General features: G+C 38.7%; 1 protein-coding gene across 3 annotated transcripts in view; it reads right to left on the bottom strand.

Annotated features, from left to right (window-relative positions):
- The window catches only part of LOC110046260 (Golgi apparatus protein 1-like), a 56906-nt gene that overhangs the window by 3907 nt on the left and 25573 nt on the right, over positions 1-27426 (bottom strand). For 2 of the 3 annotated variants that reach the window (XM_089298656.1, XM_089298655.1), the window contains 18 exons: positions 25506-25607; positions 21708-21852; positions 18274-18411; positions 17004-17090; positions 16366-16428; positions 15794-15904; positions 14811-14899; positions 14363-14477; positions 13950-14042; positions 13628-13699; positions 12427-12492; positions 10467-10546; positions 9669-9712; positions 9262-9377; positions 8612-8713; positions 8127-8219; positions 7615-7735; positions 145-251 (listed from right to left, as the gene is read on the bottom strand). In XM_089298656.1, coding sequence (XP_089154782.1) covers positions 145-251; positions 7615-7735; positions 8127-8219; positions 8612-8713; positions 9262-9377; positions 9669-9712; positions 10467-10546; positions 12427-12492; positions 13628-13699; positions 13950-14042; positions 14363-14477; positions 14811-14899; positions 15794-15904; positions 16366-16428; positions 17004-17090; positions 18274-18411; positions 21708-21852; positions 25506-25607 — 1744 coding nt within the window. Of the gene's footprint in view, positions 1-144; positions 252-1546; positions 1738-5829; positions 6935-7614; positions 7736-8126; positions 8220-8611; positions 8714-9261; positions 9378-9668; positions 9713-10466; positions 10547-12426; positions 12493-13627; positions 13700-13949; positions 14043-14362; positions 14478-14810; positions 14900-15793; positions 15905-16365; positions 16429-17003; positions 17091-18273; positions 18412-21707; positions 21853-25505; positions 25608-27426 lie in introns of those variants that run through there. The other variant, XR_016209986.1, reaches the window with a different exon arrangement.

The following is a 27426-nucleotide window of genomic DNA, read 5'->3' on the forward strand; positions in this document are numbered from 1 at the left end:
TTTCTCACAAAAGAACATACAATCACAGCTTTTCATTTGAATTTCAGCCACTGACTTTGCACTCAAGTAATAACACGAGAATGGCCTGGACCGATTCTTGTTCTACTGCTTGGTGTGCACAATCCAAGATAGTTTAACTCGTACCTTTGCTGCTAGTTCCCACATCCTCATTCTGCTCGACAAATGTAGCAGACATTCTCTATCAAAACGAGCTGGATTGGAGTCGTGGGCGTCCAGGAGACACTTCAATACTGTGTACACAACGAGATTAACGGTAAAAGCAAATTAACTACATTTTATGTGTACGTAGTGGGTGTCCAAGCTACAGTAAAAGGACCGTGAGTGGTCACCGTTACTGAACTGTCCTAAAACGAAAGAAATTCACAACGTGAGGTAACAGCGTACGTGCGGCCGTTACAAACCGCTAAGCTTAAGAACAAAAAACGGGAAAACGCGCCTACGCCGAGCCACAATGCTTTGGTTTTGTTCCTGATTGGTCAAAATTGTAACAGAGCGGTTTTCAATTGAGTGTCGAAAGTAATTAGACAATTACTTTGGTTTTGGTTTTAGTTTTACTATGGTTTGAGATTGGCTGAGTAGTCTAATTGGTAAGCAATTGGTTTGGTTTTGGTTTTACGACACTCAATTGAAAACCGCTCTATATTTGCTCTGATTGGTTAGACCCGTTCTCGAACCTAGAGCCCGCATCTCCCTAGACCAGCGGACGAGGTTAGACCCCGTTGGGCGAGTGACCAGGGGCGGCGGAGAACACTCTGCGACGCCTGGCATTTTTTTTGTGTTTGGATCATCCACCAAAAAGTGACGTCACATCCGGTAAAAAAGCGCGCTGAGCGGCAAAATCAAATTTGAATGCGACATAATCGTTCTCTCAGTAAGTAAAATGGCAATATTTCTTAATCGGCGGGATATTTTTAACGTTTTATTTGGTCACGATAAACAAAATTTTGTCGTCTTCATCATCATATCGTTTGTTTGAGCAGAACGATTATTTATTCAAAACCACGCTGTTTTGAAGGCGTGTGTTTTTACGAAATGTCGTCGTTTCTTCTTCGCTGAATTCCACAGGAGTCATCGTTTGCGTGGAAATAATGAGTTCTAGGTAAGTTACGCTCAGCTCAAATATCCTATTCTCTTAGGTAGGCATTACACTAAGAGAAAAGCGTAATGCCAGTTTTCTAGACGAGGGAGAACCTATTTAACAGAAGCCCATTTTTTCAAATTTACCTTGACAAACACTTGAGAGTAATGTAGAGGTGTTAATCGTATCACACTGTAAGCTGCTATAAGAATAGACCCACACACATAACGCGGCGGAACTTTCTTGCCGATCGACACTAACGCAAATTCATGTTCTTGCTTGTGACTCAAACTGGTGTTATAAATTCTGTTACGATTGGTTAAGAACCTTGAACAAGTTATCTTAACTTTTCCCTTGGTAAACGCTTCCTTTAACATAGGCAGGCCGTGAACCCCTTAAAAATAAACAAGAAGATATTGTTATGGGCGATTCGGTAATTTGGGCATCTTGTGTTTTCTTTTTTTTATTTCCAGTTATAATCAAATTTATTTTTCCGTTTCAACAGTGTTCAGTGTCAGCGACACTATAAAGTTTCGATACCGATACATGTATGTTAAAGATAGGAAAAGCAGGTTCAGCATCATCTAAATCAAGCAATTGTATGCCAGTGTGGGGTGTATATGCCAGGAGGTAACCACCTAAGAAAATACAAACATAAATGACAGTCACTAAAATTAAACAACAACTGAGAACTTTTAGAGACCCCGATCAGCCACAAAAAGACCAACAACCGGATCTTTTTCAGTTTAACAAATTGATGTCAGTTTTTCATGCATCTGTCTTGAACATTATTGATCATGAATTTTGCCATAACGTTGTCACAGTCACTGTGGATCCTCGGGGTGATAGCATACACTCATACACTCATCCTAAAACACAGGAAAAACTGACATCAATTTGTTTTTTTTTAAATAACAAATTCATTGCCAAATTGTACGCTCTTGCTCATTGACACACTTCTTAAATTATAAATTTATGTGCCTACAGGTCCGCTTTTTGACGACGAAAATTAGCTAATGAGTGCACAAAAAATACAGTTATCGTAAAAAGTATGATTTTTGTTAGTAATGATTATTTTGTTAGCAAGGGTTTCAGAGGAAAAGTCCAGTGTAAAAATGTTATCTCAACAGAAAAAATAATTTAGTTTAACAAGAGGAATTCAGAAGAACACTGATTAAGAAGAGAAATAGAGTGCTTCTCTTGTTTGTATTTCTCTTGTGGGTATTTGCTCATTTACCACCTATGAAAAACAAGATGTAATGTATAATTTTTACCTCTGCTGTAAATTCTTCAAACCACTTTGTTTTCACTTTCAGAGTGGTTCCACACCACCCACCCCCTCAGTCCCTATTCCTACCCTACAACAGTACAGCCAGGATCCCATATCAACCCCCCAACATAACTTACCATAATACTCCCATATTACAATACAATCTTTTTTTTATTTTGTACAGACAGACCTAGATTCAAACATCAGATCTCTGACCTTTTAGTCCACCTCATCTCCACTAGGCCATTAGAGCAATCATAGCAAATTTATTTATATTAATTTTCTTGGTCTAATTTATTATTGCTCTCAGATCCCCCCTTCCCCTTTGATTAAATTAAATTGGTTTAAAAAAATAAACTGGTGTAAACAAATTAAAGCAGAGGTAGAAATTGAGCCATAAAATTACTGTAATTTTGGTAAAATAACTATACTATTAATATCCATATGTTCTATTGTAAAGACAGTGTAACTACTTAAATTGAACTTCATTGTCAGAGACAAAAACCTAAAAACATCTAAACACGGTGAGGACATTGCCAGTTTTGCTTTTGCCAACAACCACTCTGCCTCAAAAATATAGAAGATAATGACAACAGCAATAACAAAACTAACCTCTGTCAATTCAATAACCACACCAAATTCCCCTCCAAAATTCTCTTCAATGCCTTACAGTAAAATTTTGCCAACAGCATAAATACAACTCAATGCTTTAACGTGCTTCTCTCATTAAACTTTTATCCCTTGAGTCAGAATTTCTAAGTGTATCACACAGAATTCCACAAAAGATTAAAAATGCTGTTAACCTTTTGCAAACATCTGCATCAGTTCTAAAGATATTTAAATTTAAAAAATGTGTAAAATATGCAAATGAGGTGACGGATGATGTCATACACTCAACCCAATATTACATCAAGATGGTAGGCTTATAGTTCTACTGGAAGCACACCTATGGTTATTAAAATTATATACAGCCTGTATTTTCCCATGGCAACTCACTCTTTTCCAGTCCCCTCTAACCTGAGGCCACAACTTCGACCTTACATATTAATATGCTTGCTGGATCATCATGCAGATGAGACACCATTGGCAAATATCAAAATAGAAAGTCAAAGGTGGCCAGAAAAGCTCATATCAGAGAAGGTTGAAACCTAGTATGTTGCTATGGTAACAAAACTGTTAAGCTCATATTATGGAGGACATCTGCAAATTTCATCATATAATATGATCCTCTCAAACACCTACTCATAAATAAAAGATTTTGGAAGTATAGTTTGCATAATCAGTTAGACAACACACAACTTGGGCCCAGAGCTGAGAAGAGATATTCCATTTTCTATCCAACCCACCCCCCCCCCCCCCCCCCTCCAAGCCACACTCACAAAATAAGTCAAAATTTACCACCTAACCGAAAAGATAAAAGTGCAGAAATAACAGTTTCATAGCCCTTTCTAAAGCTCTTGTTAACAGAGGAAGAGAGAGTGTGGAAATAAAATAGAATGGCCATTAGGGCCCATTTATATGGTCCTGGGTACCCAAGCAACCCTTCTCTTGAGTTACCCTGGCCAAGCTAACTTTTCACTTATTTCTTTGAAAAATTCAATCAGCCATTTACATTAATTAGGATCAAGTACCCATCTCGCCTGCAAGACAACAGGGGTGGGTGAGTTGTCTCGCCTTGGCTCGTGTCATGCCTTGGTACCCTGGCAGGCAGGACAACTTTTCTTTATTTAAACACTATGGCTTGGCTAACCAGGGCAACCCTTGGCATGACGAGTGTCACGTGATGCCTAGATTTAAAATTTCAAGCAGAAATATCAATTTTCAAAGAAGAGAAAATTAACTCGCCAAAACACTAATTGAATGATTGAGGGAAACTCAAACAGAGGGATATATGCACATTTGATTATTCAATAATCAATAATTGAATAATCATGCAGGGTCAAATTCAGCCGAATGCATGGGGAAATTAATGGCAAACAATCACTTTAAGATCAAACCAAGCTAGAATTTTCAGCCCACCCACAATGGAGCAATCACAACTGACCTTTGTGAATTATTTGATGCATGCATATGAGACAGCCATTTTTCATTTTTTCTTTGAGATGGAAGGTACATGCCATTTAAACATTGATCAAATAATGAGCAAAGGTCCTGTTGCTATAGAACTACATTGTATCCCCACCAGATTAACAGAGGATGAGGTGTTGTAAACAGATCTTTGGAAGAACTAAAAAAAACTGTGTAGACAACCACCAGTGGCCTGTGTTCGCACAGAATCTCTTATTGAGTTAATTTGATATAGACCATGACTTCAAAATCTCCAAATAGTTGAATTAACTAATTATGAAGTCCTACAAGTACGAGAGTTTCAGATTGTACGATTGCACCCAAGTATGAAGTTTGATAGAGAAACAATGGTAAATCATACAATTCTACTTAACAATATTATTGGATTGCAAGCTCAAGATTCCCATCAGGTGATAATAAGGTTGATACAGCCTCGAACTATCACCTCAAAGAATTCTTCACCTCATAGTCCAATTATTGTTGAATAGAAAGAGAGAAGATGTTCTCTATTTTATTTTTAATACATAATAGTATACAGCTCAAAGCTTATTACAAGATAAAATTTGAATTCAGTCCAGCATTTATTTATGAACAACTTTACAGTACCCGGGAGTGTGGGGGGGGGGGGGGGTGGGTGGGGGGAGAGTACTCCCAGAAAAATTTGGTGGGGGTGTGCGGCCCGCTTCCCAAAACCCTTACTCTGTTGATCACCAAAATCTGCGATTTTCTCTAGCCTATTTATGACCAGACCAAAAATTTGACAACCTATTTGCAACCGTTGCCACTAACACAGTTGCCCTAAACATTTTTTTTGAAGGGCTTTTGTTTATGGTAGTGTCAATAATGATGAAAAAGTAGCTTCTTCCAAACAACATTACCCAATTCAAGACCAGAGTACAAAACCCATACCCTATTTAGGACCAAAGTGGCCAAAATCGATACCCTATTTATGACCAAAATGGCTGAAAAACCATACCCTTTGGGGCCACACATACCTATATTGTGCATATAAGGGAGTACCTCCACCCCCCTCCGGGTCACAGTAGAAGTGGGTACCTGTCAAAAGCGGGGGTAAAGTTAAGAGGTAAGGATATACCGTACTATTCCATTGGGAGCTAACCCTAAACAGGCCAATTCCCTCTTTTTGAACTGCCCAAAGAAGTTGATCCCCAGGTCGGCATTGCAGTTCAGACAATACAGAGGAATATACCATTAACCACTGGATGACTGAAGGAAAGTCTCATCTGGACTGCTTCACCCCTTTGTTGATCTTTTTGGGGAAATCTGATATCCCCAAAGCACGCATTTACAATGAACTCTAGCTCTCAACATAGATTATTTCTTACAGAGAAAGAAAAGTATTCAACAAGAGATACAGAAATAAAATACTAACCTTGAGTGTACGATTTTCCACCACACTCACGTGGATACAGAGCTTCAACTGTGTTCACTTTTAGAAAAAAACGGCTTCTGTTAAACATGTTCCCGTTGTACACAGTGCAAACTGTGGCCAGCAATACTTCATCCAGGTTGTTTTCAACATTATAGGCTATTGCACTTAGTGTTATCACCGAATCACGAACAATAAGAACCAAAAGTTGGAACAACACAAGTTTTGCAAATGTTTAAAATCGGCCATTCAATGACAGAAGGCTCTCCGTTATTTTCCTTCAAAACAATACTAAACTGTTCTCTTTGGCCGAACGTTTTGCTTAAAAAGTCGAAGAAATGTGCCTGCAACATCTTTCTATCCTCAGTAAGGACGCGAACCTGATGGTTTGCAAATAGAGGAAAATCTTCCCCAATCGAAACGCCATTTCTTCGCGTTGTGAAACGAGCTGGGCGGCACAGTTTAAACCGGATGTGACGTCACTTTTTGGTGGATGATCCAGATACGCAAATTTCAGGAGTCTTCTGCCCCGCCCCTGGCAAGTGACAAATGCATCGCTCAGATGTGGCTGAGAAGATGACAAAGTCTCTTGTTAGTGTGGACAATGGTTAATAGAGGAGAATGGTTATAAAACCCGACAAAGTTCTGTGTTGTATGTTTTTGTTCACGTTTTTGGCAAAGACCGTGCACAAAACAAATTAGTTGTTTACTTCTGACTCAGTGAGGAACTAACCAATAGAAAAGTTTCGGTAATATAATTCATATTTAGTGTATGAGCGCGAAACAAAAGGTTGTGCGTGGTCGTGGACCTTCCAACATAAATCTTGTCCTTTGATGGTTGTTGGGCTTTGTAACCCTTCCTCTCTACTAACTATGGGTAGGTCTAACGCGATCTAGTATCACCCACCTAGTGGACTAAAAAATCCTGCATTTTAAATGGCCACGCTACTAAAGTACTATTAGTATTAGTCCTCGAGTAGCGAAATTGGTGCAATCAAGCGTGACACTTTCTTTCTTTCGTTTATTCCCAAATAAATATTTCTTCAACTTGCATTTGCTAACTTTATTATTGCCTTTTCTGTCTGACTAGCCGGGAGACACTTCATTACTGTGTACACTATGACATCAACCATTCAAGCTAATCAACTATAATTATGTGTATTCTGAGTGTCCAGGCTACAGCTTAAGGGCCGTATGTGGTCACTGTTGAGACCATGAGAAACTTGACTATGGTAAAACCACAAAAATTTACAACGTAAGCAAGAATGTGCAGCCGTTGCCAAGCGTGGGAAAAAAAACGAGACAACACGTGCACACAGAGTCATAATGGATTTGGGTTTTTCCTGATTGGTCAAAAGTCTGATGTGTTTGCTCTCATTGGTTAGAGCGCGTGGTACAAGTTACATAAACAGGGTGCTTTCCATTTAAACATTTGAAATTCAAGCAAACGGGACGGCAATTTCCTTTGATTGTTCCCGAAAAATCCTAAACTACAGATTTTTTGAAAGCTTTCCAATTCTTTTTACAATTGAGTGGTAAAATTTTCGAACTGCAAACCATTCAACCGAAAATTCACGGCATGAAGTTTTCAAAAATTTGGATATATATAATTCGCGCGCTGTTGCCTAGAAATTTCGGAAAATTCAAACCAGAATTTTGAACCATCAAATGGAAAACGCCCACAGGGATCAAATGCGGCTGAGACAAGCTGTCCTCTATTAGGGTAGGTTTGACTCGAGTGCCTTCCACAGGGAATAATCTACAAATCACTCAACACAAGTAATTTACCTTTTCCTCGACCAAATGGTATATCGGAACAGTGACGCTTGACATCCACTGCGCATGCCCTGTATAACAACGGGTCGGATTGTATGTCTGTGCGACCCTCTTTCATCTGACGATCTATCTCCTACAAAACAAACAGAAAATTACAAGTGACTACCGCTTAGTTGCAAATACCGGCATAGTTTTAAGCAAATAGTGACTCGACAAAATAGAATCGAGCATCACGCTGAGGTAATATACCGGAAAATTCTGTTAAGGGAACCTGAGACTTAATCAATCTTTGACGCAAATTCATTTCAGTAATAAGTACTCCAGAGTATCAGTCCTTGGACTTACACTCGGCTAGGGCTCTTGAGATATAACAATAAAATTTCTTCCGATACCAAAGCCCAGTTCTGTGCTGCTGGTTTGTTTTTTTACGTCATTAAAACGTTCCCAACATTTTTCATTGGATAATTGTAGAACTTCACAACACAAGACCCTTCCACTCCTGTAAAGAACTTAACATGACTTACCACGCGACAACGCTGTGATGCAATTGATCCTAAATGCAATTTGAGACACTCTTCCACGCCAGATGGAGGAATATCGCTACAGAACTTGCCAATCTGACAGAAGCAAAAATATTCTCCGTTTATGTAAAACCACACTATACAAATAACTGCCCAGGTGTTACGTAACAATTATGACTACGAGCGCAAGGTTTCTAAGAGCGAATAGTCTAGGAGGCGTAGCTGTGTTGACTATTGCTCGTAGAAAACAGGTCTAGTATAATCCAAATGTTTCACGCATCAGTCTTGATGCATCCATTCAATATCCCTCCCCTCCCCTCACCCACCCTACCCCACTTCTCCTCAAGATAAGCATACCTACATCACCAGCACACTCTTTGGACTGCCTGTAGTCACGTGCAGCTTCACGCATCAGTCTTGACGAATCTCCTCCCTATCCCTCCTCGCACCCACCCTACCCCACCCCTCCTCAAGATAAGCATACTTACATCATCAGCACACTCTTTGGACAGCCTAGCATCCATTCTGTAATCACGTGCAGCTTCGCGCATCAGTCTCTTGACGTAGGCCATGCACTCATCAGAAAGATGCTGAGAGGAAATTGATTCAGATCATATGTCTAAATACTCTTACAGTGGCGAGGCCGGGAAAAAGCGCACTTAATCTTTAAACCAGTCTTTGCCCTGTTAGAAGGTTGTGCAGGCATTCACGAGTAATGTGCAAGTTGTCTAGTGAGCTTGTCACTATGACAATACTACAGGTTTGATGTTACCTAGCAACGGACCGCCTTATCGAAGTATCAGAACTTTGCCTGGCCTGCACAGCAGCATGAAACAACAAGAAAATCTAGTACGAGTGCCCCAATAGAATACAATGTGCAATATTTCCAAATTGCATTTGCCTCTGCGTCAAAACGTCTTCGTGTGATACCATTCATATGAAAATGCGTTTCCCTTTCAGCTTCATTCTCATGCAAATCAAACTCATTTTCATAAGAAAAGTTTTGCATGAGGCCTTGTTTTGAAACAGAGGCACAAGGTAACTCGGAAATCGCCTACTGCCTCGTCACTAAAAACTGCTCATGTCAGCAATTTAGCAGTATATGGTTTAATGTGAACAATAAATCATCAAAACATACTTCATAGTGCTGCTTCAGGCACTCCACCATCTTTCCTTCACCGGGATTGACATCCTTGCAGAACTTAGGAACGTCTCGCTTGCAGGACTTGACCAGCTGTGGGTCGAGTTTAAAGTCTGAAACAAAAAAAAGTTATATATAATGTTACCGCGTTATTTTAAATCAATGTTTGCTACTTACACATTCACTCTTAACTTCACATTTAATGCGATAACACAGCCTCCAGCTCCAGCACTCAATGAATACTACACCACTAAACCTCACAAGCCCCTACCTCAAGCTTACGGAACCATACCCACCTTCAATCCACTACACCTCACCACCCCCACCCCCACCCCCCCTTTACAGACCCACACACACACACAATGCATTGCGGTATATGAGGTGGGAAAGGTTACATAACATACCTTTCGATTGCCTGATCTGTCTCTTGATGATCATGTCACGACAACTAAAACATTTGATAAGTAAACCTGATTTCAGTAATGGATGCCATGCATTTCAGTAAAGTTGGTCATACAGTACAAGTTAAGGTGATTCGTGAAAAATAAAAGTTGCCGAAAAATGTTTTTGAAACTTTCCGTGAATCTTCCCTACCAGGCACTGTATCAAATAAAAAAGATAGGTCACCATTCTCGCTAGAGATATGATGGGCCAAACTTACACCATTTATGCCTAATCAAGAGCGTTATTTTATCGGTTGAAGTTACATTTTGTGGTAGTTGAAAGCAAAGGTTATTAAAGCAATACTTAAAAAAAAACTTGATAGGTAGAAAGTACCGGGCGCATGGAACAATGAAATATATAATTATGCAATAAAAAATATAGGTCGCCACGCTCGTTTAAGAGAAAACGGGCATTTATTTCGCTGTCGAGCTAAGCTTGAACATAGTTAGTAGAGGGGCTTGAGGGAAATCTCTTACGTTGGTCACACAAGAAGCCATTTTCATGTTCTCGGTATTGGACTGGAACTAGCTTGCAGTGGAGGCTCTTGCGGGTAAATATCATTAAAAAGAGATAAGACTCCCCGCATTAGCCTCACTTGCAAGCTAGTTCCAGTCCAATAACGAGAACATGAACACGGTCTATTGGGATTCATTCACAGTCACGCAAGTTAGAGGAGTATACAGCACTAAAGTACCGCTTGAAAGCTCAAAGACAAAATTTCCTAGATTGATTCTAGATGTAAAGAATTTGAAAACTACCCTTCCTCCATGTTTGGATCATTTTTGTTCGTTCTGAGGCAAGAAAATATCTCTGATGGTTTAACATCGTCGCAAAACATCTGAAAACAAGAGAGAAAGGAGTCAATATAGCTGTTCCCAAGAGAGCATGAAGGGTAAGACAGTTAATCCCTCACATAAGTCCAGGGCTCGAAATTAACTTTTTCGTTCGGGAGCCAGCTGGCGACTAACGGAAAAATTTTGGTCGCCAACTGATTTTATATATAACTTACACAAGAACACGATTTTATACTTCACTTTGCATGCAAGGAAAGTCACAAATTGAAGAGCGAAAACAATTAGAAACAACACGAGTAACACTTAATTATAGAGCTACCGTTGTTCTAAGGTGATATGTCTCTGGTCCGAAGGTGATGGTTGTCTCCATAGTCATTTTAAATGAAGTGACGCATAAAACGTTTAAAGTCCGTGGTTTTCATTGTGAGACAAACACGAGTCCGTGCTGAATCTTCATTCCCCTAACGTAAAAACTCACGTAATTCCTTCAACTGATTGGTATCTGCCGCGACTTTCGCGGCAAATGAAAACATGAGAAGCCCATGGCGTTGAAGTGCGCCTGCGATCCCAGTTTCGGAAGAAGCCGCTGAAACAATATGGCGCGCTGTGAACTCAATATCGACGTGTCGAAATACATTCAATTTTTTCGATTATCTTGTAATATTCAGACATTATTTTACTGGCGACGGAAAGGTGAGTTGTAAACTAGCTGCCATATCCGATTGATTTCCTAATATAAAGATTTAAAAACAAAAGCTGTGTCGTGGTTTTCTTTAGTTATTGGACAAAACGTGCCGAGTCGCCAACTGGCGACCAGTTCTGAAAATTTAGTCGCCAGTGCTCAATTGTTGGTCGCACTGGCGACCAGTGAGTCGCAATTTCGAGCCCTGAAGTCTCATTCAATCTCAAGGTAGTCTTTCTCAAGTTATTTTTAGAAATGGTATCCAGGTCACGTGGATGACTTCGTGGAGGATCAAAATGCGTGTTGAGCCGCTTGGGCTGTCCACGTGAGCAAATTCGGCTTCACAGGGTTGGTTATATCCAGACCCTCCCGGGATTTCCGAAACTGGGAGTGATCTAAAAATAACTTGAGAGAGATTACCTTGGGAATAAAGCTCAACTCTCTAACCTTTCATCCCCTCTTGTTGTTACCTGGTTATCTAAGTTGTGTGCAGGATTATATGCAGTAACACAAATGATGAATTTGACCAAGAAAAAAATATTATCGCCATCAAATAATGAAAGAACAGATTTTCGGTTGAGAGTCTTGTTCAAATATTGTACAACGCAGTTCCACCATACATTATTACACGAAGTAATGGCTGATAGGTAAGACAAAGGAAACTGGGATAAAGATCCCACTACAAGCATGAATTGAAGTGTTTTCACTGCACAAATTGGTGTTCTAAAACTATAGGAAAGTTTTGCGGCTGTGACGTCGTGTGAAAATGCTCTGTACTAACTTTGAGTAAGATTTCCAGAGGTGAATAAAAGAATCTGACCCGCTGATTTGTAAAAAACTTGGCTTAAGACAGTGCACTTGCATAGAACACCAAGTTGCGGGTGTCAAGCGAAACAACGTTTCAGTGCCATACCAGCAAACCTCCAAGTCATTTGGAGGGCAACTGGGTTTTGACTGCAGCATTCTTAAGACATGAACGCTACCCCAACATTGTTCACATACCTGGCTAAGTTTTCAAGAAATGGTTTTCAAGAAGTTCAAAACTCAGTAACAATTCAAAATTACTTTTATCACTGAAGTCATGGCTTCGAAATTAGTTTGAGCTTAGTTTCACTGCTGGCTTCAGAATTACTTTGTCCAGACTCGCTCAAGATTGAAACTTTGCCGAGGTTGATATTGTTACACTGTACAAACTAACAGACAAACAGAAAGACAGACAGACAGACATTCAGACAGTCACACCTTGATCATTTTCTTACACGATCGTCTCAGTTTGTAATCCAGCTCAGGGTCTTGCATCTCTTCCTCCTGAAATGAAAAGGAACGCAAACAAGGACTGTTATTACATTCAGCCGCTCGACAAAGAATCAGTGACACTTGAAATGGTAGGATTTGTAGTGGCCAGACATTTAGCATCTGGATTGAGAGGTACAGGTACAGTCTGCATTCTAGCCTAGTGGCTCCAGATTCTTCCAGATTCTGTAGCATGAAGGGACTAGTAATACTGATGCTCCCACGCAAGACCACTGCAGGGTTACCTCCAACACGGAATTTGCCAGCACCCATTTACACACCTGATTGAAGATAGACACTACGAGAGTAAAGTGTCTTGCCCAAGAACTCAGCACAATAATCCTAGCCAGGTCTCAAACCAGGACTGCTTGATCCAGGAGCATGCGCACAAAAACAGCTTCAATGCTTAGTCTCTCTGATCTCAATCAAGGATCTCTCAAACCTTCACACACGCCTTAAAAACAGTTCTACATACAGTCAACTCTCGCCTTGCAGAAACCCCGCTATTGCGGACGCTCGCTATTACAGACAAAATCCAGATCCCTGGCGAAAGCTATAGAGGTTTAACTGGAAATGGCTCCTGCTATTATGGACTCCTGCTATTACAGACTCTCGCTATTACAGAATTACGAACACTTTCGTGGTACCAAATGACAATTTTATTGTTTTGACTCTCAATAAAGCAGACACCACGTACTTCTCATTTAACATAATTATGTAAAATTACAGTCTGCTGTTCATCATTTGTCAAAATACACTTCAAAAGACCTCTGGAATGTTTATTTTCATATCAATTCTTTAACACATTAAAGATTTAAAACAACTTCACAGACATTGTCTATGTTATTTATTCCATGTTAAGGGAACTCTTTATCTCAAACACCGCTATTACGGACTCTCGCTGTTAAGGACAGTAAGCGACGTCCACGAGCGTGTCTGCTATAACAAGAGTTGACTGTATTAGCATGTGCAAACTTTCACAAACACTTAAACTAAGCTAAAAACGAATCAAGAAGTGAGCAGAATTAGAGTTCCACATTACAATTTGTTTTATTCAGCTAAGAGCTATTGAAGTTTAGGAAAGTTGTGAAATAAACTGTTCTAATACGGAACTGCACCATTTCGCTGAAAACAACCCTTCCTTTCCTACCTCACGTTTGAAGAGGGTGTCTTTACATTTCGGTGATAACTTGAATTCGTTTTCCTTAAGGCACTCTAAAACCTGCACAAGAGAAAATTTCAAGAAACATCAGTCAATCATTCAATCAGTCAATCAATCAGTCAGTCAGTCAGTCAATCAGTCAATCGGTCAGTCAGTCAGTCTGTCTGTCTGTTTTGTCTGCCTGTCTGTCCTTTTCTAACACATATCTACTTTGCTTGTAGTTTGTTCTTGCAAAAGACAAAAAAAAAAAGATTGATTGGGTCAATAAAGTATGCAGCAACAGTGACGTTCAGACATGCACAAAACTTACCTTAGCTTGACCATAAGTAACGTCATTGCAAAAGGCTTTTATGTCTTTAATGCACGACGTAAGCATCACAGGATCAAACAGGATATCTTCAGACTAAAAGCAAATAATACATTGCACATTATCAAACATTATTACACTTATCATCATCATCATCATCATTACCAAATTTATGATCAACTTCTTGATGGTAGTTTAAAGACTACATCAGGACAAGTACCCCATACTGTCAGGGCATCGGGCAACAAGAAACTTAGATTATCTCTACTACGCCCTAGATGAGGGATGATAGTTCATAAAAGGGTTTTCTCAACTATTAAATTCATGGGTTTGTCCAATGCAACAACCCTCTCCCACTCTCCGTGAGTAGCAAATATCCGAATTCCTGGACACCCAAAAAATCAAATCTGACTTGCCTCTTCCTCCTTCTCGACTCTCAGTTGCTTACGACATTTATCAGAAATAGAGTGTTCCTTTTCTTGAATAACGGCATCATGGATGGCTTTACTCAAACAAACAATTAGATCATGCCTGAAAGAAACATTCGACACAAACAAGTCAACTCAAGTCGGGCCATCTTTATTTAGGCATGGTAGCCCCATCAGCCATAGGCTGGTATCAAAAGGGGCCCTGCGTAAAATTAAGACTACATGATAAAAAATTCAGAATTTAAACATGGTTAGTATAAGGGTTTGTACACTCACAAAAAAGAAAGAAAAAAGTGTCGAAGCCCAGGATTGTTAAAAACTGGATAGTATATCAGGCAATACAACTGATTTCTCAATTGATTACCCAAAGTTTACTCATTTATGTTATTGATAATCAATTTAAGGTCAAAAGTCGTGGCTTGGGTTCAATTCTCACTTGCTCTTTGAATCCCTGCAGTGCCTTTTAGCATCCTCTTGGCAGGCTTTTTTAAATTGAGGAGAAAACTTAAAATTCTTCATTTCAACCTAACAAGGAAAGAAAAGTAAAAACACTGAACAAATGAAAAATATCAATGGATCATATACACCAACAGTGAAAACCCCACAAGTGGGCACCCTTGAGAACGTAAAGTTTTTGCCTGGAAAAGGTGCAGGCCTACAAGATAAAAATTAACTCTGTTTGTATGCGTTAGGGTTAGGGTTAGCATTTGCTTATGGGAGGCATCTGTAAGTGGACCTTCAACGGTATATAAAATACAGACAGAGAATGTAATGCACAGAAATAAACCTCACAGTCACATTTGCAATTTACGGTGGCTCGTAATGGTTTCCAGCCGTTATACTCTGACACTTTATCAAAGTGATGTTAGAACATTTGTTTGTACAAATGCCCAATCATTGGTGAACAAGTTGTAGTCATCTTTTAGATAAAATAGGTTACCACAGCAATAATAAAACCTGTCAAAAAGCACCCTTAATTTTAGCTTTGAGTGTTAATAATTAAAAACAGCTCAGTGAAACCCAGTTCTTATTATAAAATTGCGATGGGCCTGTTAACATGCAACTTTTTGCAAAGTTTAAATTTAAATTTTCGTAAGTTTGAAATGCCTTTGAACCCTACCTACATGTTTTTTTTTTTTTTGACTTTGTAAAAAGCTCTATCTTAACATGTTTACAACCACTCACAATTTGGAGAAATTTAAATTACAGAAATACTGTAAGACTGGGATTTACAGTATTAGTTTTAAATAAGATAATCAAGCTGGTAAAAATAATTCTTAAGGGAGGGGGGTAAGTCTGCATCAGGTGTCCTGTGGTGTTTAACAGGCACACAATTATGCAACTAGGAGCACACAATCCCCCCATCCCTTCAGAAAAACAGCATTAAATCCTTTTTAATTTAAGGTTTTCCCAACTTACAAGTTGCCAGTGCTCAATTGCAGCATGACACTTCTCATCCATCCCTTGATCATTTTTGTGTTCAACCAAGCAAGGCAGAACTCCTTCTGTGTTCCCATGGGTAACAATATCCTATCAAGTCAAAACACAACATCCCCATGAACAATTGCTCGTGTTTCGATGATACAAAATTCTACAACTATTACAAAAACCAAAACGAAAATGCAGCAACTAAACGTACTGTTTCTAGTCTGAGCTCTGCGACTGCTGAACGACAACTAACTGACACGGCCGATTTGAATATAAATTAGTTAAGACTTAAATTCAAGCATGTCGTGTTTTGTTCCCCTGTCCCAACAGACGGTGTTAGTGTTAATGAACAAACGTTCGCCGCAACAGTTTGTGTATCTATATAACATCAACATTGAAGTATGATGAATGTAACAACTTCTACTTCTATTTTCTCATAAAATGTTTAATATGTATCCCCTCATGGCCAAGAGACAATCCTTCAAGGCCAGAGTTTCTTGCAAGTATGCACCGAGCACAGAAAAATTTAGACAAATAAATTTAATGCTACAACCTGAAATTACCTCACAGAACTTTGTAACCATACCAGAGCAAGCACGCACCAGAGTTCTGTCAAGCTTATAATCCTGTTAAGAAACCGGCAAAAACTTTTTAAATGATCAGCTAATAAATTTCGGTCTTTTCTGTAACATGATGGATATATATTTAACTTCTCCTTTAGTATTCAGAGGTTTCATTCAACATTTCAAACAGGAGGGCAACTGGTTTTCACAATTGGGCAAAACGTTTTGAACTGAAATTCTTTATAGAAAAACATTCCTCTAGATGGTCAAACCAGGCAGGAAAAATCATCCTCATGACCAGTAAATTTGTACCGTGCCCAACCCTTAAAGAAACCTGACTATTCATTACAATTGAAGGCTTTCGTGCAAAAAGGGTGTATATAGCTTTTTGGGCCGATTTTTTATTTTTTGCAGGATTGAGCTAATTTTTGGCAGACTGACTTGTTTCGACATGAAAAGCATTGTTGCGTAATTGTTTTTGTTGATTTGCACTTCGTTTTTGAGAAATAACGTATGCAAAAAAAACTCAGTTTTTTGACCTGATGCGAACTTAAACATTTACTTTTAGCAGCTTCGACAGCATGTTTTTTGGGGGTATGAGAGGCAGTAAGAGGAATTTGGTAATGGAGCTAACTAACCTTGCCTTCCTCCTCTGTGAATGTACTAATGACATCATGGCATTTAGTGGTCAGGTCGTTGAATTTCTCCTGCAAACACTGAATCTCCTATAAAGCAAGGCCAAAACAGCAATTAACGCCCAAGTTGCTGGTGGAGGGAAGGTGCCTATGAAGTCCGGGGGCTGCAACCGCAGTCACATCCCCAAGGCACTAGAACACCCGACTGGCCTGCCCAACCTGCAACCAAGCCATGAGCACCCTACGCCAGGCCTGCTTCAGGCACCTGTCACACTCTGGCCAGATAGCTCAGTGGAAAAAAAACTGCTTAAAGAAAGGGGGGGAATAGGGAGGGAACGCCGAGAACTGCTAAACTACTATAATTCAACCGACAGCGCCACGCTAACAGAGCAACGAACACACTGCAAGCACAAGAGATGACAACGAACATACTAACCAAGAATACGGCTGGACAATGTCAGCCCCAGGGCTCCCACAACCATAATTTTTATGACTGCTGCAAAACGCTATAGAATGCAATAAACGCTTAACAAATGTTAACAGATGGCCGAGACGCTAACAAACGCCTACAAAAACGCTACTGACCAGACTAGCTCCTAGTCGTTACCTATGTTAAATTCCATTTGACTATATTAAATAAATGTAAGTGTCTGTCCACAAATCTTGCCTGTGAAGCCTGCAAAACAATCTCACCCCCTGGAGAATAAATATAATTATGACCAGCATGACAATACCATGATAACGGCATGTGTTATGCAGTGTTGTCTATATATTGCTGCTTTTACACCCAGGCGTAAAGCAATATGAAGGGTGATAGTTAATGTCTTATTAACCAAGCTTGCTAGGGACCATACTGGGAAATATTGGCCCTCTGTCTTTTTTGAAAGACTTCTGGCTGATACTCTCCCAACACAGCACTCACGCTTGGTAAATAAGATATATATAATAACTGGTTATAATGGTTTTTTAAGACACTGGACCAAAACTGTCTTGAAACAATCACTCCAACTCAAAATTTTAACTAGACCAAATGGCCTCAAACTCCTAAACATGAAAATTCTATTTTCCAGCTGACAAGTTGTCTTCTTTGATTGAGGGTTTCTTTAGGAGGGGAGAGGTGGTACACTTGTCACTCTCCATAAGTATTTTTGAGGTTTTACTCTGTCCTCTCTTGTTTACACCCTGCCCTATCATTTTTCCCAGAATACCACGAACTGCACAGGCTAAATTCCTTCCACAATGTTCTGATAGTGCTCTTGTTTAGGTCTATTACCTCTCCTTTTCCAAGTTGTTCACTGCAGTGTTTTGCAAGATCCTGTACACAAGCTGTTTGTATTTCAGGCATCAGATGGACATCAACAGCTCTTTGATGCATCACACGCTGCACATGAGCAGCACATTTAGGTGAAACCTGCACAACAAGAGATAAGATAACTACCGAGTTAGGAGTTGAGCTGAGTTTGAGTTGAGTTTTGTGATAAATTGAGTTAAGTTTGAGTTAAGTTTGAGGTAAGTTTGAGTTACCATTTCCTATGCTTTTTCACTAAAACAAGTGTTTAATGAGCGATCCAGATCACCTTTTACGGAAAATAAGCAGGTCATTTCACATTAAGTTTGTAGGGTTGGCATGTCCTCAAAACAAACAAGGAGAAAACAAACATGGCCGCCTTTGACTCTTAACGGCTGACTCCACTCGGCTGTATTAAGGCATTCGAAATTCATTTTCTTACAAAATAATTATTTTTATTTTCTCTGAAAAAAAAATTATCAGGGAAAATGCCACTAAAGTGCAGGAATAATGCAGGAATAATGCTTTTGCCTAGCTAAAATGCAGGGGAAAATGAAGCCCAGTAGAATGTAACGCAGTGCGGATTTGTCACTATGCACGACGCTGGCAAGCTCTTGCCAAATGGACTGAAAAAAGATATCAGAAACAAAATCAAGGTTCACAACGCATTACATATCGACAATTAGTACACCAATTGTAGACAACCACACTTCACCACTCAGGTTGTAAGACATACACTTCACATTCTGGAAATACATTCCCAAGACTGGTTTCTGTGTACCAGAAGATTTCTAAGTTACACTTCTCTTGACCCCTTGTTCAGTTGACCCCTCCATGAAAGTGAATTTGAAGAGGTACGCTGCGGCAGATGAAGAAAAATTGAATTGGAAGACACGTCCCGCAAACAATTTGAACAGTGTTATTTCAATATTTTTTTTTTTGGTTATGTGTTGATACACTCTTTTCTTGCACAAAATCGAAAGGTATGTTCCACCGCAAAGCTAGTTCTTTCCATCAGCTGTTTCATTAGGCGGTATATATAGAGCATGTACTGAAATACCATCTGAAAACTGTCTTTGACAGCCTGGTTTTGTGCACCACCATTCGGGGCCACGTTTCAAATGAAATTTTAGAAATGCATGACAGAAAAAAGTGCTCGATCTCACCACGAGAAATTCGAACTACTACGTTCTCACTATGAGAAATTTGAATGCGTAGTTTTCCAATCACACTTCCAAGAATCTTACATGATGGAATTTTAGGAGCTAACCGCAGACTCCTCATACAACTTTGCAAAAATAGTAGTAATGCATGATTATTTCAGAACCTTGATATATTTAAATTTTTAAATAATATCAAAACCATTCAGTGGATAAAGCCAAGAAATTGTGATATTATAGACGATAAATAGAGAAGACAGTTCTCCAAGTTTATGATGTGTGCATCGTCCCAAAGTTGAGATATTTGTTGAAAAGTTTCGCGCAAATTTATAGAACCTAGTATGGAGCCGCCATGTTGGAGGACCTCCTTAGTCCTCCAATATGGTGGCCAGAAAATAGTGTAAACATCTGGAACTTACTTTGGCTATCAGGACAACTGATTATCTGAACCGAGCCAAAAAACATTTACACAAGCACTTTTCCTAATACTTTAACTCCAAAAATGGCTAAAAATCAGGAGATAAGTGGATATTTCAGTCGATCTTAGCTTCTTGTCACGCACCGCCATAACTCCGAAATTCAAAATGCGCTGGTTTCCAAACGAAGGACACTGTTGAGCTGGAAAGTTGTAAACAGATATAAATTTAGTACCTCTTGTACCTGATGAGGATAAAACCTTTAGTGGCTCCTTAGTTTTGGATTTGAGAATGTGATGAAATCACGTGCACACACACTATAATTAAAAGGTCTTTCTGCAGTGCTTTCCACCCCGGGAGGGAACTCCCATATAAACAGGACAGAGGTGCTTGTTGTACCTTTTGCGGGCAAAAAAGAATGTTTTGGTGCATGTACCTCTTAGTCTGTTCAGGAGATTTTGCAGTACCTTTAATTTTCAGGGTATTGAACCTACAAAAATATGGCAGGAGATGCTGTGTTGTTTTAGAATCGGCACCTCTTAGAGGTGAAACAAATTTCAAGCCACGCCCACAAAACAGGATCTTGGTACATACCTCTTAGGGGTTCTTTTCAAAATTTCCAATGAGCACCTGCATCCATTTTATATGGGAGTTTCCCCACCAGGTTAGTTTCTAAGGTACCCAGTTCGTTCATTTAAAATTAAGTCACTGTGCAAAACCAGGACTCGTATACTGTAATTTCTAATTTTTCACATGAACCTGGCTTTTGCGTAAGGACTCACTTTGAAACATAGACAAAAATAGTGGCTTTTAAACAACCCAAGTAAACCAGTTTAACAGGGTTTGACTTTCAGGAAAAAACCTTGGGGCCAGCTAGCCCCTAATTTTTCAGATTTAGTCACCAGCAAAAGTATTTCATTGAAAAGCATGAAAAGTTATTCACCAGTGAAAAAAATTTGGTTGCACTGGCAACCCCAGCGGTCGCAATGTTGAGCTCTGTTTGAGAAAATTGATTAATGAGTAGTAGTGTCGATTAGAGTCTGATAACTTAAGTCTGTAAATCATACAAGTGGTAAACAGTATTGGATAGCTGCACCATGGCATTTGATGAGATTTAATCCAATACATAGAAAATCTGTGATCTAACCATTCCACTTTCCTCTTGTTAAAACTAACTGTAATGGTGAAATTAAAAGAGGAACAAAAAGTGGAGGACAGTTGTGTTTGTTTCCAAAATTGAACAAAAAAACCTCCTTCCTGTGCGATGTCATCCAATATCAGCAGGGATAAATTGCATATAAGTCTGATCTGCATATGAGCCAAGTGGCCCATCAGGTCAGAGCTTATCCAGGTTTCTGTAGCATGAAGCGACTAAGAGTATTTCTACTCCCCCCTGAATGGGGTGGGAGTCCACCGCAGGGCTACCCCAAGCATAAAATTTGCCAGTACCCATTTATACACCTGGGCAGAGAGAGGCACTGTGAGAATAAAGAGTGTTGCCCAAGAACACAGCACAATGTCCCCTGCCAGGGCTTGAACCCAGACCACTTGATCCAAAATGGGCACACTAACCATGAGGCCACTGCACCTCCACATACATGTATATATAAATTGCATATGCTGTCCAATAAAAATGATCAAATTGGGAAAGGGCAAACAGCTGTGAAAATTGAAGATCATCATTAAAGCAGTTCATAAATAATATTGAATTGGTATTGATGATTAGTACTCCCAAATTCTCAAACATTCAATGTTTGGTAATATTAGGGATACATGTAAGTGATATTTTGATAGAACCTGGAGGGACTGGAAAGGGTAGCAAATGAATTAAAACCGTTCTGACCTTTGTTTGTATATCAAGGACAGCCTGCCTATAAAGACATGATATAATGAGGCTGCTGGGGTACAAGTCTTGATCATCCAGGCTGGGAACATTGCAGATGGTCTTAACATCATTTTGGCAAGCTTTCTTCAATACAGGATCAAGCCTGGAACATCACAACAGTATTATATAATAAAATACGTGTATTGTCAGAAAAAGAAAATACTAGACTAAATAAAATAAGTTCTATTTTGCTTAAAGTGCCTATGAAGTAAAAACTAATTGCTGCTGATTTGAAAGGCTTTTCAAAGTAAAGAAGAATGGCGTTCTCCTTTTTGGAATATCTTTTTTCGTTTTAGAGATATTCACGTTTTTGTATTATAAGTGATGACGTCATAGGTGGTTCCATTAAAACAGTTCAATACTCAATCAAGAATATCTCTAGAAATATTAAAGCAGTGTTCTTTAAACTTGGCACCAGAAATGTACATCACAAAATAAACAAAATGACACCCGTCGTGCCGTTGCTATGACAACAGTTATGCCGCTGGTCTCGTTTTAATTAAAACTAACATTACCAGATTTTATCTTAAACAAGGATCATCCACTCCCAACAATCTAATGGGGACAGTTAAGACAATATGGGAATCATGTGTGTTCCCAGCAAGAACCTCTGTCCCTTTTCGAAGGGGTGCAAATTGGCATATTTGGTTTTTCACAGAAAGAGACTGGAGCCAAGTGTTGCCATGGCAACAACACAGAAGGTGTCATTTTGTTTCTTTTGTGATGCACATTTGTGGTGCCAAGTTTGAAGAACACTGCTCCAATATTTCTAGAGATATTCTTGATTCAGTGTTTTACTGTTCAAGTGGAACCACTTATGACATCATCACTTTCCTCATTTGCATAATACAAAAACGTAAATATCTCTAGAACGAAAAAAGATATTCTAAAAAGGGAAACACCATTCTTCTTTACTTTGATAAGCCTTTCAAATAAGCAGCAATTAATTTTTACTTCATAGGCACTTTAACATTTATTCTGTGGGAATATTTCCCAGTTACTGTTATATCTAACAGTTCCTGCTCACATTTCTGAAGTCACACAAAATGTACACTTCTGGCAGTTCAATTATTGGCTTGTATGGAACTGATTCCCACTGGGGTAATCAGATCAGCAAACCCCTTTTATAGAAGCCACTCCTTGGATAAGTTACATACACATACATAAACTGTGATGATCTCTCGTGTCTTTACAGTCAAACCAAGTGAAGCGTACCCCTCAAGATTGCATTAATTAAAGAATTGATTATTAACCATGTGCTAATGGGCCAACCGCAGTTCATGTTCTGCACGGGGTTTACTTTTTATTTATTTTTTTGCTTTGTCGGTGACCAGACCCAAACTTCCTCTTGGCCAAATTTTGAGTCCCTCAACCTGTGATGTTTATTTGCCAAAAGCTGTTGAAACATTAATACACGGACAATGTTAGAGATATTGTTTTCTTTAATGTGTGAAATATACATTCTTTTGGTTTTATCAAAGTGTTGGATTCTAAGGAACTGTAATAAATACGCTAAAAGAAGGTATTACATCAGCCATGGAATGCGCTGACGTTGCATCTTTTAGTTTTGCTATGCGACAAATAAGATCGTGTTTACTTTGCAAGTTTATTCCACCAGGAGCAACAGTCTTTTTAGTTTTCCAAGTATTTTTCTTATTTTTTGACTAGAGAAGTGAACTGTCGCGCTGTTTTATTGAAGCGGGTTCAGAGATCAGAAAGAAAATTAAATATTTGCAAGCCAAGCAAAGAACACGTCAGAACATGCAAAGATTATGTCAGTGGTAGGGAAATAACTACTGTACTAAAGATAGCTGTAGATAACGTTTTCTTGAGTTACATGACTCGTGACTACTCATGGAAAAAATTAAATTTACTGGTAAATGTAATTGTGACTTTTAAGAAAGAAAGCTGCTGTCAATAATGTTATTATCACATCGTTTGCATTGTTCGTGCCCATACATATTCCGAAGAAACTTCCAGATTAAGACCATTACATCATCGCAGATTTCACAATGGCTACAACTGATGGTGTAATCAGAGATTTCACAATGGCTACAAGTGATGGTGCAATAAGAGGCTTAAACAGTTCATGTGTAGTCGTTGGTGTCAGTTCTGCCACAGATTAATCTGGTGATTTCAGATTTCCCAAAGGCTAAGAGCGATGGTGCAATAATACAGTTTGTGTTGATCAAGTGATGTGGTATCTACAGTAATCAATGAATCATCAAGGACTGCTTTGGAAAGTGCAATGCGTTGTGACTGTAGTGCTAAGAAAACAGTTAAATTTTAAAAGCCCACTAGTCGTTTCAACGATGCGATAATGAATTGATTATTTGAATATTGATCTCGCTAGTCATTTCAAAAATCAATATTAAATTGATTTTCTTGAACATTATAACCTATTAGCTGTATTCTTGAAATAACTAATGGGTTCAATTTGCCAATAATCAATTCATTATTGCATTCTTGAAACGACTAGCAGGTTCAATATTCAAATAATCAATTCATTAATGTAATCTTGAGGGGTACACTTCACTTGGTTTGACCGCAATGGCTGTTATTGCAGTTGAGTCTGTGGTCAAAAATTCTTTTGTTAAAAAGGGCGTAGAAGCGAGGTGAAAGGGTCAATACAAAGCAGAATTGATCCTATTGCCTCATCTGTATGTCAAACCACTGAAAACTGTGATAACAGCTATTCTCTATCCTGCCGTTCAAATATGCGATGTTTCACGTATTCACTTGCACATGCATCTTTATCATTTACACGTAGATTACACAAGGTCCATACTCTTTTGAGCCCTTCAAACTCCATGTCTTTCCATAACCTTTTCCATAACATTGTACCTTCTCCATTTTTCCATGACCTTAAGTTTAGCTGTCACTTTTGAAAATTTTCAAAACTATCCTAACGCTTGTATTTTTGTAGTCTTTGGTAATCTCCGAAATGTGCGTAGTTCAAATTGCGCTAAGAGTGTCTGTGGGGGAGGCTCATTGCTGTAGTGAAAATGTACCAGACTTAACTATTATATGCCGTGACTTTCCATTACCAACAATTAAATTCCATGATTTTTCAGGCCTGGAAAATGAAATTCTTAAATTCCATGACTTTCCAGGTTTTCAATGACCAGAAAAACTCAAAACATGACCATGAGTTCTCTAGCCAGTTAGCATGAAAGGTTAGTACAGCAATGCACTGGTATTGCTTGAACCTCATTCAAGCTTGAATCAATTTTCAGACTTTGACTTCACTTCTGCTAGTTTGGGATTTTAAATTTCCTGTGCACCACCATGTTTGTGGTGGTGGGAAATTTTGACTCATGCAGTATGCTGTGAATCTAGAGATATAAATGTGCTTCAACTCATATTCGGGATGAATATGTACAGTTTCAATGACAAATCTTTTCCTGTAGACTCCATGCATATTGAGATCTCTGACCATGCAATAACATCATAAATTACCATAATTTAAACATGGCAATGCCCAGGTAGTATAAACTGAAAACCAAACACTTGATATTTGAACCACTTACAGAGAAACTTAATTACCCCCCAGATTAGTTAAAGAGAAACGTTAGGTATAGTTCGGAATTTAAACTCCTTTTCAGCCAAGATTCCCTGTAGCAGGTTAAATCCCATGGGCAACACTGATCTCTCATAAGGAAGAAAACTGAACATCACATAAAAAGAGATGATTGAAAATGGTACATATTTGTTAAACAACATAGGGTAAGCACTTAACAGTGCACCAGCTCTTACCCAAAGTTTCTTGCAACGAAAAAGTCCAAATGCAACAACTGTTCCTCACATTCGGGGATCATGTTATCTGTGTGAAGATTCTCCCTCAGACATGAAAAAATCCTGTTGTTAAAAAAATGCACTTTTTAATAATATTGTTACTTAACAATACTGGAAAATAATTATTCAAAATAGACCACACAACTCAGTCCACATGCATGTCCATGTTCATGTACAGTGTAAATTGATGCTCCGATGGAATGGAGCCTTCACAATCTACACTTACCAGTTTTGTTGTTGTAGACTGTCTTTTCTACAATCCTATGTGTTTAGATAGAGGACCACCCTAATTAACTCAGTGTTAGCTTGGTGATATCCTCTGTAAATATTTTTGTTATTATTATCATTTTCATCATCATCATCATCATCATCTTCATTTTGATAATCATTATCATTATCATTACCATTACCATTACCATTACCATTACCATTACCATTACCATTATCATTATCATTATCATTATCATTATCATTATCATTATCATTATCATTATCATTATCATTATCATTATTATTATTATTAGGAGGCAGCGTGGCTGAGTGGTTAGGGTGCCGGACCTGAAATCCGGAGGTCGTGGGTTCAAGTCCCGCTCTGACTACTGACTCTAAGTTGTTTCTCGGTAGGCCCTAGTTCAACTCCTCGGTCATGCTTGTAAATAGCCAACTGGTCTGCCTCCCGCCAGTTGGGATTTTTATCCACGTTATGTTCATTTGCAGTATTTGTTTCATCATTTGGATTCATTGGCCCTGAAAAGCCCCATTTGGGGGAGTGGTCAATTAAGATATGTTATTATGTTAGATATGTTGTTATTATTATTATCATTATTATTATTATTATTATTACATTAATATTATTATACTTATTTATCATGTGCAACCTATAGTACCACTCAAATGGTTTGCATTGTAGTAATGCATAAAGTCAGTGTTCAAATGCAATGTAGCTTAGTGGCAGTCGTCTTTGATATGCGCGCCTGCTGCTTGGGAGTAATTTACCTCTTATTAACCGAACAGGAGGTCTGTATGGGAGAATCTTGACCCAGGTCGTGATTACAGACCGAACGTAGTGCGGTCTGTACACATGACTGAGGTCAAGATTCTCCCATACAGACCGACTAAGCTTGGTTAATAAGATGTTTATTATGTGGCAAACGAGAAAAATTAATTCTTTTATTGTAATCAGTTTGTAGTAGCTGACAGTTTCCTTGCGAACGGCAATGAGCTGAACTTGAAATAATTCTGCCAAATTTTGCTCATCCTCTTTACTTTTTTCTCATCATAAATAAATTTTTTTATGAATTATTGTAATTAACTTTACAGGCAGGAGTACATAGTCACACAATTACAGGTGTCTTTTCAAAAGTATGCACTGTGGCCTTTAAAGAAACAAACAAATATTGTAAATACAGTGTAAACAAACACTTGTTTAAGGTTACTTCCCACCTTCAAGGGTGAAAAAAATCATTTTTTCTTTTATTTGCCTAAATTGAAGTTTATCATTTTATCTAACATTTACAGAAAAAAAAACTTGAAAATCTTAAAAATCGCCGACGTTATTTGACAAAATTTGTTTTCCAATAAAAGTTAATAAATAATGAAGGTGTCATAATCTCATAAGACGTCTTGGAGGAAATTTTGCGGGAAGCGGGTTCTTATTTCATGTGATTTGCATATTTTCTTTGTGCATTGCGTGTTTGAGTTTCATGGAGAAATCTAAAACAGAAAGAAGTCCTTGGGTAAAATCAACGAAAACACCAGGGCCAAAGAAGAGAAAAAGGAAAGGTTTTGGGGAAGAAAGGAAAAAAAGCTTCGCAGAAAGCGACAAAGGCTCTTGGTTCGGCCAAGCGCCTTTGTCGACATCGACCGATGAACATGAGCTGTT

This window comes from Orbicella faveolata, unplaced genomic scaffold, assembly GCF_042242905.1.
Source record: "Orbicella faveolata isolate gen_17 unplaced genomic scaffold, um_ofav_v1 contig_3, whole genome shotgun sequence".
Lineage (NCBI taxonomy): Eukaryota > Metazoa > Cnidaria > Anthozoa > Scleractinia > Merulinidae > Orbicella > Orbicella faveolata.